Source organism: Eleutherodactylus coqui, chromosome 12 (assembly GCF_035609145.1).
Source record: "Eleutherodactylus coqui strain aEleCoq1 chromosome 12, aEleCoq1.hap1, whole genome shotgun sequence".
Classification (NCBI taxonomy): Eukaryota; Metazoa; Chordata; class Amphibia; order Anura; family Eleutherodactylidae; genus Eleutherodactylus; species Eleutherodactylus coqui.
Window position 1 is genome coordinate 72,538,691 of NC_089848.1, and position 13,456 is coordinate 72,552,146.

General features: G+C 44.7%; 1 protein-coding gene across 2 annotated transcripts in view; it reads right to left on the reverse strand.

Annotated features, from left to right (window-relative positions):
* The window catches only part of WNT9A (Wnt family member 9A), a 99,884-nt gene extending 86,829 nt beyond the window's left edge, over nt 1-13,055 (reverse strand). For both annotated transcript variants that reach the window (XM_066585021.1, XM_066585020.1), the window contains exon 1: nt 12,863-13,055. In XM_066585021.1, the coding sequence (XP_066441118.1) occupies nt 12,863-12,942 (80 nt within the window). In that variant the 5' untranslated portion in view covers nt 12,943-13,055. The remainder of the gene's footprint in view (nt 1-12,862) is intronic.
* Nucleotides 13,056-13,456: the final 401 nt, after the last annotated feature.

Consider the following 13,456-nt stretch of genomic DNA (forward strand, 5'->3'; position numbering starts at 1 on the left):
GTTCTGTTATAGTTTTAAGCGCATATTAATCACACCATGTCTGTGCCTTTTTATATATAAGTGTGTGAGTATTATATATATGTTTCTTTGGATCTATTCTATTAAGCCTGAGGAAGAACCCTGAGTAGGTTGAAAGCTCGCTATAACATCATGTATTTTTGTTAGCCATTAGAAGGTATCATACCTACAAGATTACATTGTTTCTCTTCCTGAGAACAATCACATTTTAATACCAACAAGTATATCATAAGTATTAATTTGCAATTGGGGGGGTTGAGTAATTTTGATTGCAACTGTATGTCTTAGACTGATAGATGATAATGAGAGACATGCTTTAACATAAATACTATGCAAGCGATACTGAGTCTTGTAGTGCTGTTCCTAAGGACTGGATTGGGGTCAGAAGTCCCATCCAGAGGCTGATATGAGGCACTATATATAAATAAAGAACAATGATAATGTGATGCTCTATTCTTCCATAAGTCTTACTGAACTTACCATGGCTTGTACTCCAATCACATCTAAAGCTGCCTGGACTCACTAATGCTCCTGTGACTGAATGGGCAAAAATCTCTACAAACCTGATCAGAAAATAGGATCTAGAATGAGATCTTCAGTGAATACATACATAGATGATGACCAGAGGGGCACATACTTCTTTGGCCATGTAGTATATATTGAAATTTTCCACTACTTGTGTGTATTCCTTAATGCACCGGAAGCTCCAAGAGCAATATGTCCACCGTCATGTGAAGTTTTGGAGGTCACATACTTTTGGTCATGTGATAATCTTTTGTTAATGGTAGAAATGGGGTCATCAATGGTGTTTGGCTCGTATCTTCACCCTGTGACCCCCTGTAATTATCTGTCGATGAATGAGCCCACAGTGCGCTCTCGATAAGTCCCTGATAAAGCATGTGCCGCTTAATGATTAATCCGGGTCCTGGCAGGAAGCGGCTGTGATCTCCATTCATGTGCCCAGAGGCTTTCACCAGGTGGTAAATCATTAATGGCCCATTGACCACCAGGGCTCCAGCTCTGAAGCTCTGCAGGAAAAGTGAGGGCTGGGCAGAAACATAGAAAAAGACCTTTCCATGTGACCACATGTCACCATCCATCACATCATCAAAGGATTGTCTACACTGATACATTGCAACAAACCCTCCACTGTGAGAGGTATCGGATCAGGGCAGGTTCTGGGTGCCCATATACGCTGGCAGAGGATCTGCACAGTTGTCACAGTGACAATCCCATGTGTATGGCAGACCCCTGGCTGCTTATTACCCCCTCTCCTAGTATTGCATCTTCCATAATATTGGGGTACCGCTGGGTGCATGGCTGCTAAGTTAATAAGTATCTTACATCATATGTTACTTCAGATGTTCAATAAACTCACAGTGTTCACAGGCTATCGAATTTAAGACATTACCGCTCCGCCTCTTTTACCGCATCAGTAATAAGACCTCATTCACGGTCCAGATGTTTAACAATGGAACTGTGATTAAAGAACTACTCCACCCAACACTAACCTTTAAATGGGTTGTCAAGGGTTAGAAAAACATGGCTGCTTTCTTCCAAACAGCGCCACCCTTGTCCGTGGGTTGCATCTGGTATTGCAGTTCAGCTCCCATTCACTTCAAAGGAGCTGCAATACCAAAAAAACAGCAGGCACGGTCCCATACATTGAAATGGCTAATTAGCCTAATTAGTTTTCATATATTCAAGTGCAGAAACTGCGACTGATCTCGCACTTGTAAACCAATGGCTTTTCTTGTGATGGCGATGCAGTTTTCATGTGAAAATCGCATCTTGTTGCAATAGTAAAGATAGAAAAATCAAATCACACTCGGATGAAACTCACAAGTGCGATTTGTTTTCCTCCCATAGGTACTAATGGGCGATTCCTAAACAGAATTGCCCAAAAATAGGAGATGCTGTGATTTTTCTATCTCAGACCATCGGTCCAAAAAAAATACAAAAATCACCCATGAAAATAAACACATTGAAATAAATGTTATTTTCACAAGTGAGTTCTGTTCATATCGCTATTGGACAGAAATCACACATGAAACTCCCCATGTAAATACAGCTTAAAGGACCAGTAACCCACTTAATTACCCCAGGATGCAGCTTATACCAGTATAAAGCATTGATCATGGGCACAACGGAGGTTTCTGCACTTTCTGTTACTCCATTGCAGATCACTATAGTTATCCTATGCCAGCCTGCAATGGCTGATGACAGGGAACAATAGATTGTATTCATTTGTCCTACCAACAGGCTCTTCCTGGACTGAAATGGCTGGTAACAGGGACCACCATAGATTGCTTCACCTGCCCTACAGTCTCTTCACAGCCTCACACGAGCGTATGCATTTTTACATTCACATGTCCGCGCCATAAATTCGCATGTATAGATGATTTTCCAAGTTCTGAGCTTAATTAGCATTTTCTCAGCCATTCACATGGCTGGATGTGACATTTTTGGCGAAAAAATATGTCACACCCCAGAAAACCCTCACTCTGCATAAATCCTCGGAATGACGTCAAAAGCCTAAATAGAGGGGTACTCCGGGCATTTACTATAGATGACCTATCATCAGGATAGGTCATCAATAGTTGATCACTGGGGTCCACCACTCGGGATCCCCACTGATCACCTGATCCTCTAGCCCACTGTCAGTGCAGCAGAGTCGGACCTTAATAGAAAGGCTTTGCTCCCACAGAAATGAAAGGGGGCAATGCTTTTTATCACACTTCTGGCTCTGACCACATTGAGGAGCTAAAAGTGTAAGTGCTGCACTGACAGCGGGCCAGAGAATCAGCTGATCAGCGTGGATCCTATGCCGCTGATCAGCTGATCATCAATAGAAAATGCCTGGAATACCCCTTTAAATTGCTGATTTCAGGAAACTATACATTGTAGGGCAAGTGAATACAGCCAGCCTCTCCCCAGTCTGAAATGGCTGACAGAAGGGAGCAATAGATTGTATTCACTTATCCTGTAGTTCGCTTCTTTCCAGGCCGAAATGGCTGATTACAGGGAACAATAGCTAGGCTCAGCTCATGGTGAGGAGACATTGTCTGGGCGTGCTGCGATGACAGAAATGTTTTGCTCTGGGATGATATTCCCGTATTCGCAGTCAGGAAGTGACCTCGTCAAGAGTGAGAATAATTAGCACCATGGCATTAAGTTGGCCCAGGAAGCCGGGCATCTGCGTGTGCGCAGCGTCCAGCGGTGACTGAGCGGGGCGCTCTCTCCTGCAGCTGCAGAATATTTCAGCTCTGAGTCTCAGGTCTCACATCTGGACTCCTTGGTCAGACATCAGTCGTCTGCAGATGCCAGCGGAACGTGAAGGCATTCCAGCTGCTGCTCCCTGACACTGTCTCTAGAAGAATGTAAATTCCTGCTGCGGCCCACGGAGCCCCATCCCGCCAGCACCAGGGCACCACGTGGCGGCGCTAGAGAGCAGCACCAATCAGAGGTTATAGTAAAGTTCATTTTTCAGGTGGGAAATCAGTGTCCACCCAAGATCAAGAATCAGTCCTATGCAAATAAGTCGCCACTGTATCATGAAACATTCTGCAACTTTCTCATAGATCTTGTGTTCCCATTCCTGACCATTTTCAATAGCTCTGCTTGCTGTCATTTTATAGGTTAAAAACTGTGCAAAGCTTCTACATCTCACAGCTGAGGGTTTATTACCCTGCCTAAACATCCTAGACTCCAGACTGAGACATTTTGCCTGCACTGATACATTGTAGCAAACTATCATAATACTGTAGGCTGTGTGCTGCTGTGTTCAGCTCAGTGGATTGTCTACAATGTAACAGACCCCCAGCTGTGAGACTTATTAGATCTATACAGGTTTTCAATCTCAGGATTCATGCAAGAATGTGAGGAATTGGAGCACACGGGGACGCATTTATTATGACTGGCGTTGTGCGCCATTCCGTCCTAGCGGTTATCACTCCTATGCTTTTACACAGAAGCGATAGTTGTTCTGTGAATGAAGGCAGAGCGGCCAGGGATCATACCGGCCCACCCGCCTCCACGCCTAGTAAACAGGCAGTTAGGCCGGTTTTACACGGACATATTTGCGCACGCAATACGCAGTGAATAGAACCCATTGATTTCAAACCCATTGGGTTCATTCACATGCGTGTATTTTGAATGCACATTTTGGCCATGTGAAAAAAAAACATACCCTATTTTCCCGCGTATTTGCGCACTGATGGACCCCATAGAAGCCAATGTGGGTGCGCAAAAGTGTACCCAATACGCAAGGAGGTGCATGAAAGACTGTGTAATTGCGCTGGAAAAAGAATACATCTGGAACTAATTAGTCATATTATTCTGTGCGCTTGTATGCCGTGCGAATGAGCATGTCCTGCAGGCAGAAAACGTACAGTGCAAAACGCCGATATGTGCGCAAAAATGTCTCGCTTAGAGTGCAAAAAAGTTGCGCTAAGACACACACAAATGCGCAAATGTCCGTATGACACCGGCATCAATCAATGATTGAGCGACTCCTGTTTACACGGCCCGACAGACGCTGTTAGGTGCGCTAAAAACCAAGCGACTCCGAGAAATCATTGATTAATCAATCAGTGACCGCTTGTACACGGGAACGCTATTGCCCGAATTCACTGATTCCACTGATAATTCGGACAATACATAATTAATAAATGATGCGCCTCTCTGACTGCCTGTGTGGCACATACGGAGAGATGGGTGACCGCGCTCGAATTTGTCATTGTGGCTTTCTCAGGTGTTACCTCGCTTTCCCTGGAACTGATACAGTCCCTGAACTGACGTATTCACCAGGTATTTAATATTTAGGGGTCATTCTCTTCTCTGAACATGTCAGATATAACACTGAGGGCTGCTTTCTGTCGCTGCAGTCGCTCTGGCGCAGTCCGGGTTCCGCCCCCCTTTACGAGGTTGCATCGTTGTTGTAAAGAAAGGGGACGCTTGCCAATTTTAAATAAGTTCCGTATCCCATAAACCAAAACCAGATGTGAGTCCCAAAGACGTGGAACGTGAGAGTCACTTTCCCTTCCAGTCAAATTTTTCGAATGCGACAGACAGCGTCCATTTCCAAGCGTCCTGAGTGTAAGGTTACAGCCTGGGCTATGGTGTAATGCGGGGGGGGCAGAATCCTGGAGCATGCAGCGAAGCCGCCGCACTCCCGGGACTAATGCAGATCTGCATTCTGTCACATGTGGTCTGCTGATCAAAGAGCAAATGTATGGAAACCTGAGACCCCCAGGGAATCCCCAGAAAGCTCTCATAACAGGTACCACATGACGCAGCGGGGCATTCACCCCCTCAGGAGCCTCATCCAGGAAACTGTGCCCCACCACCAGGGGACGGAGTGCCCATATACACCATACTGCCATGGCAGTGCCTACAGAACACACTGATGGCGGAGGCACCTGCCTCCTTGCCCCCTTCATGTGCCCTGTCAGGTGGGGGCAGTCACACATCTGTCCATTGTCTCTGCAGGCCTGACCCAGGGTCCTGTCCTCACATCTCCTGGACATGCAGGGGGCAGACATCTCACTGCCCCCTCACCCGGACCACCAGATGTGGTGACACGAGCCCCCTCCAGTCATATTATATACACGCAGTGGGGTCTGCTGCAGTACTATGACATATATAGCTGAATGTGCTATATATATATATATATATATATATATATATATATATATATATATATATATACACACATATCTACAGGGTAGGCCACGGAAAAGATGGCCGGCACCACATGGTTATGAAAGCTGTGGAAAAGGAAATCTGTCTTGGTTGCCCCTAGCAAACAATCAAAGCGCAGCTTTCGTTTTACCTCAGCAGTATAAGAAATGAAAGCTGTGCTGTGATTGGTGGCTATTTTTTATACTGCTGAGGTAAAATAGAAGCTGCGCTGTGATTGGTTGCCATGGGCTACGGAGACAGATTTTCTTTTAGGGTAAATTCATAGGTAGCCGGGTGTGGTACTGGGTCACCCTGTACTATTAACACTACATACATGGTACACGTGGGTAGCATGGTGGCTCAGTGGTTAGCACTATTGCCTTGCAGTGCTGGGGTCCTGGTCTGACCAAGGACAACATCTGCATGCAGTTTGTATGATCTCCCTCTCCAAAAGCATACTAATAGGTCAATTTAGATTGTGAGACCCAAAGGGGACAAGAACTTAAGATGTACAGCGCTGCACAATATGTGTGTGCTATATATATGTGCAGTGCATTCAGAACTAGGGCCCTGATATGGGAAAAGGGACAAGTAAGATTGTATATGTCTAATATAATGTGTGTGTATATATATATATATATATATATATATATATATATATATATATATATATATATATATATATATATATATATATATACACACATTATATTAGACATATACAATCTTACTTGTCCCTTTTCCCATATCAGGGCCCTAGTTCTGAATGCACTGCGAGGGGCCCCATCAGGAAAGGAAAGGGGAGAGGGACTTTGTATAGCACCAACTTATTCTGCAGCGCTTTCAGGTATTTATTTATTACCCCCCAGCAAGCTGGGTGCTCATTTTACCGACCTTGGAAGGATGGAAGGCTGAGTCAACCTTGAGCTGGCTCCCTAAACCCTGCGGGGATTGAACCTGCAACCTTCAGGTCATGACTGAGAGCCACACGAGGAAACACCTCAAATCAGCAGATTTCATCTTGTTTTCCTTAATACTACGTAAATATAAAATGATCTTATATGGTTGCTCCACCCTGATCAGTCACAGATGGAGCTCAGGGCTTTAACATAGGGATGGCAACAAGGGGCAATGTACCAGGGCCTCCACCAGCCTCCAGGAGCTTTATCCTAGGACTTCTTATGCTGCAGACTTCTTATATCTTCTATTTGTATTAATTCAGCTTTCATTTTTTGCCGGTTTCTATTATTTCTTTCCCCTTCTGTGCAACAAAAACATGTTGGGCCCTGAGTAATGTTTTATCCCGGGCCTCCACAGACCGCGCTCCTGCCCCAACTAACAGCCCAGGGTAGGAGAATCAGTGCTGCTTGTTTCTCCCACACAAGGTGACAATCCTCAATATTAGGGCATACCTCCCGTGTGTGTACGCTGCACCCGAGCTGCGCAGGCACAATGCGCAGCGGACAGCACACGGACACCTGCCCATGTGCTGTCTGATTTACATAGTCACAGCTCATAGACCTGCATTAGCATATCCTCGTTCTCATCCGTGATACGGGCAGGAATAGGACATGTGATGAGTTTTTTTACATGGATCACTGGTCTGCATGAAAAACGTCAGTCTGCATAGCCCCATAGGCCAGAGTGGGTCCGTGTGTTGCCCGTTAATTAATATGGACAGCACAAGGCCTAACTCACCATCAGCAACATCAGGGATGGGAGACACGAGACCTCCATTGTCAAAATCGGCAGTGGGTTCAACGGTAAGACCCCCACTGATCAGCAGGACCACAAGCAATCTACTTGATATTGGTGGGTGCAGCTGCTAAACAGGAGCTGATCACAGTGACACCCCCACCACCACCCCATCCCTTATATGCTTGACTATGTAATTTTCACCTCCAGCCTATGTTACTACACAGAACTAAGGGTCCAGTGTAATAAACTCTACATAGCCCCTTCATCCTCCCCATATTATATGCGTTTGCAAGAAATATTCACAGGGACAAATTATGAGGGTCAACTTCAAGCTACTGAAAAGGTCTTCAGAACTATCACACAATCCAGAATAATCTGCAGTATATATCGCCATGTACTTGTTAGGAGGGGGCAGAGAAATGATCTGCAGATCTCCAGAGTAGTGATTGGTGTAATAATCTACAGTATATAGCACTGTGTACCTGTCAGGAGGTAGCGGGGTAGAGCAATGTTCTACAGACCTCTAGATAGATCAGTGGTGTAATAATCTGTAATATATATCACTGTGTATCTGTCAGGAGGTAGAGAAAGTAGAACAATGAACTACAGATCTCCAGGGAGGTCATTGATATAATAATTTGCAGTGTATATCACCATGTACCTCTGAGGAGGCAGCGGGATAGAATAATGATCTGCAGAATTCTACAGAGGTCAGTGGTGTAATAATTTGCCATATATATCACTGTGTAGCCATAAGGAGGTAGAGGGACAGAGTAATGATCTACAGATCTCAAGAGAGTTCAGTGGTGTAATAATCTGCAGTATACATCACTGTGTATCTATCAGGAGGTAGAACAATGATCTACAGATCTCCATAGAGGTCATTGATATAATAATCTGCAGTATATATAACCATGTACCTCTCAGGAGGCAGATGGGCAGAGCAATGATCTGCAGAACTCTAGAGAGGTCAGTGGTGTAATAATCTTCAGTATATATCACTGTGTATCTATAAGGAGGCAGAGGGGGCAGAGCAATCATCTACAGAAATCTAGAGAGGTCAGTGGTGTAATAATCTGCAATATGAAAAAAGTTTAATACTGTGTTAGCCAGTGCAGCAAAGTGTAATTGTTCTCAGTAAGAAAAACCAAGTAATCTTATAGATATCATATCTTTTAATGGCTAACAAAAATACATGATGTTATAGCAAACTTTCGAACCTCCCAGGGTCCTTCCTCAGGCTTAAATGCAATTTATGCCTGAGAAAGGACACTGAGAGGTTCAAAAGCTCGCTATAACATCATGTATTTTTGTTAGCCATTAAAAGGTATCATATCTACAAGATTACTTGGTTTCTCTTACAGGGAACAATCACAATCTGCAATATATATCACTATGTATCTGTCAGAAGGTCGAGGGGGCAGAGCAATGATCTGCAGGTCCTCAGTGATCATCCTTGTATATACTAATCTCCTTTTCTATTTTAGGCTCTAGAAATGCTGCCGTTTGTAGTTCAGGTGCGCAGAGTTGTCGCTGCGTTTGTTTCTACGTTCACCTGGTAACTGTACAGATGGAAATAATTAGCACTGAAGCTCTTGGAGAAGGAATGTAGAGAGCAGAGAATGTGCAGACGTCACAATAACCGCGTGTCGTGAGGAACGTTTCTGTGTCGTGTCGCTCACGTGTTTGGAGGCCGCACTCTCCCCAGGAGGACATAAACTCCACACTGAAGAGCAATAGTAAAAGTGAGAAAAGAAAAACACAAAGAGACTTTCCCATGAACAGAGCAGATTTTCTTTGAGAACAGGATACACCTGCCAAACTTCTCCCATTATCCTTAAAGCTGAGGGAACAACGCAATTCATAGGTTAATGGGACCCCCTGCTGGTCACAAGGGGTAACTGCAGGGATAATGCCAAGGAATGCCATCCCACAGAGTAACAGGTGAGAGCAGAGAATGAAGAAATGAAGATTATAAACCCTGTGGCAGGAAATGTCCTGGTCATGAAGATCTGGACACAACCTCAGTACATGCCTGAAAAATCACATCACTCTTATCATCTCTGTCCCCAGGAGCTCACAATCTAATCTACCAATGTCAAATACATCTCTCCAATCATCCTGACACCAGCAGCTCACAATCTAATCTTCTTAAGTGCAATGTATCATTGACATTATTCCTTTCTCAAATCTGATCTCCCTATCTATACACAACATATCACACCAATCTTCTCTGTCCCAAAGAGCTCACAATCTAATCTTCCTATTTTATACACAGTGTATCACTCCTATCATGCCTGTCCCCAGCAGCTCACAATCTAATCTCCCAATGTCAATACTATCACTCCCATTATTCCTGACACCAGAAGCTCACAGTCTCATCTCTCTGTCTATGCAAAACATACAGTATTACAACCATCATCTCTGCCCTCAGGAACTCACGATCTACTCTCTGCCCCACACATAATGTATCATTCCCATCCTCCCTGTAACCAGAAGCTCACAATCTTATCCTCAGTCAGTATATGTGGTCCCTGGTTAACCTTGGAGAAGGAAGGGGTCTGATCTACAACCTTTTCTTGACCTTCATTCTTCAGTCAGAAGATCAGATTTTCAGCTTTGTCCTTCCTGAGACCTTTTCTGGACTCAAGTATGACTGACCCCCACATGGTTAGCCCCTAGATGTCACTGCTGCTCACCAGATCCCAGAATACTCATATACAGACCCCAAGGTACAGTAAATCATCATCCTCATTATCATCCATTCACAGGTCAATGGATCATTCATCATCACTACTAACATCTTAATTACCATCACCACTATGAGGGCTTTTCCCCCTCCCACATATTTCCCCTCTGATCCCCCATATTTGATTCTGGTGCAGTGACTGGGGAGCTGCACATCTGCAGGAATGACATCAGGCGGCTTCTTACTCTGCGCTGTACATCACTCAGGGAAGTCTCTATGTGACCAACTCAAGAGCCATCCAAAAAGCAAAAAAAGGAAAACTGCTCCCAAACCTCTGGTGACAGGAGGGAAGAGGGGGCAAGATGACCAAAGCAGAGCACCTGCAGCAACACATAGCACAGCGCAGAGCACATGCTACAACTAGTACAGTGCAAAGCACACAATACAATCTATAATACAGCGCAAAGTACACACTGCAACCTACAGTATAGAGCACATAATATAACATATAGTACAGCACAGAGTACACAGTACAGCGCAAAGCACACAACACAACCTACAGTACAGCGCAGAGCACACAATATAAACATATACAGTACAGAGTAGAGTATACAACATGTAGAACAGCGCAGAGCACATAACAGTACAATGCAGAGAAAACAATACAGCACAGTACAGCGCAGAGCACACAATGCAACACATAATACAGCGCAGAGCACAGAGTACAAACCATACTATAGTGCAGAACATACAATACAAACAGTATAGTGTAGAACAAGCAATACAACACACAGTACAGCAGTGCAGAACACAGGATGCAACAAGTAGTACAGTGCAGAGCACATAGACTAGAGCAACACATAATACAGCGCAGAGCACCCAATACAACACAGAGAATAGAGTAAAGCAGACAATACAAGAGAGAGAACAGTGTAGAGCAGACAGTACAACACACCGTGCAGCGCACATAATACACTACAGAGCACCCCAAACAACATAGTACAGTGCAGTGCACAGATAACAGACTGCACAGTGCACCCAATACAACATACTGTATAGTGCAGTGCACACAATACAACATACTGTATAGTGCAGTGCACACAATACAAAACCCAGTACGGTATAGAATACATTGCACAGCACTGGGTGCAGCACAAAGTGCACAGTAAAAAGCACATAGTAGAGATCATAGCATTTAGTAGAGCGCAGAGCACGCTGTGTAGTATACAGCACATAGAGCTTCTAGAACACAGTGCAGCGCATAATAGTATATAGGATAGCACTAAGCACATATCCTGACCTCCTAGTAGCCTGACCTCCTAGAACACTTCTGTCTATGGTCCAGCGGGCTCTCACATGTAAGACATCTCTACTGTCTAAAAGACTCAACATCTGCACACACAACAAACCTCAGAAGAAGCTACTGGAGACCAAAGAAGAACCGATCCGAGATATTAACTGGGGTGCAGGAACCCCCATCAGCTCTTCCATTCCTCCTCCAGACAGAGGCCGGTGCTAGAACCAGGACATTCTAAGGACCCCACACTTAACACCTCCAGGACATTCACAGGGAGCTGCGGAGACAAGTACTGACCTCAGCAGCTGCTCCAAACACTTGTCACAACCTGCGCAAGGTGAATGACACTAATCCAGACGCAGCAAAGATACAGTGTACTCCCAGTGGCCAGAAAACTATACAGTGTATCCGGGATGATCAGCAAAGATACAATGTATCCTGAGTGACCACCAAAAGTTACAAAGTGCCTAAACTGACCAGCAAACTTACAACGTATCCAGAGTGACCAAAAAAAAATACAATGTATCAAAAGTGTATCCTGGGTGACCAGCAAAAGTACGGTGTATCCAAAGTGACCCACAAATATACAACGTATACAACGTGACCAGCAAAGTTACAATGTAACTCGAGTGACCAGAAAATATACAGTGCACCCAAACTGACCAGAAAAATGCAATTCACTTGGAGTGACCAACAACGTTACAATGCACTCACAGTGACTAGCAAATATATAATGTATCCAAAATGACCAGCAAATGTACAATGTATCCGGAGTGACCAGAAAAGATGCACCGCTAGCAGTGTCACCACCAGTGTCCCACCAGCAATTATACACTGTATCCAGAACACACATTATGTACCCTAGCTTCACAAGAACAGATACGATATATTGTCACTAGAATAGATACTATGTATTGTCACCAGAACAGATACTATGTATTGCCACCAGAACAGATACTATGTATTGCCACCAGAACAGATACTATGTACTGTAACCAGAATAGATACTATGTATTGTCACCAGAACAGATACTATGTACTGTAACCAGAATAGATACTATGTATTGTCACCAGAACAGATACTATGTACTGTAACCAGAACAGATACTATGTACTGTAACCAGAATAGATACTATGTATTGTCACCAGAACAGAGTGGATCTCGAGTTTCCAGCACCAATTCTCTCCCCGTAATTGTAACTCAGATACAGTGTATCTCTCTTTACAGGTCCAAGTGTCACAGATACAATGTATCATTGTCTTTTACGGGTCACAGTGTCATCATCTTAGATACATTGTACCTCTCTCCACGGTGTCATCTCTTGGATACATTGTACTGGTGTCATCAGCTCAGATACAGTGTATCCTTCCTCTACAGGTTTCAGATACATTGTATCACTTCTTCTCTAATCCAGCAGCAGATCCTGGAGACACCAATAACACTGTGCAGCTTCCTGGAGGTCCAGAGTGTCACCTACCCGAAGTAAGCAGCCGCTGGCCCGCTGGAAAGAAGGACTATAAGTGACAGCCATCCCAGGAAGACCTGTCCATCCAGCATTTTGCTGCGGCTCTGGCGCTGACCATTTCGTTCATGTAGTTTTGTGTTGGAGTTTTGCTGCTTGCAGATCTTATAGACTTGTAGAGAGCAGCAGGCGGAGCTGACACTCACACACACTCACCCAGCAGAGCCACAGCACAGCAGAGCCCTGCGACCACCCCTTCCCTCCTGCCCACCCTCCTGCACTACTCCTCCCAGCAGCTGCCCTCCCTCCCCTCCCTGCATACACGTGCCTGCACATCACACCCCGGGACTGACACTTCCACTCTGCAGGCTCCTTAACCCCTGCACTGCCAGGGACGCTGTCACCTTCCATACCAATAATCCCTGCACTGCCACTAGCCTGGGGCAACCACAACCCTTGCTTTGACAGCGATTTTAGGGACCTTAACCCTTGTACTGCTACTTCAGGATCAGCCTTAAACTTTGATATACTAGGTCAGGATCAGCCTTAACCCTTGCATTTCTAGGTCAGGATCAGCCTTAACCTCTGCACTGATAGCCAAGAATCAAA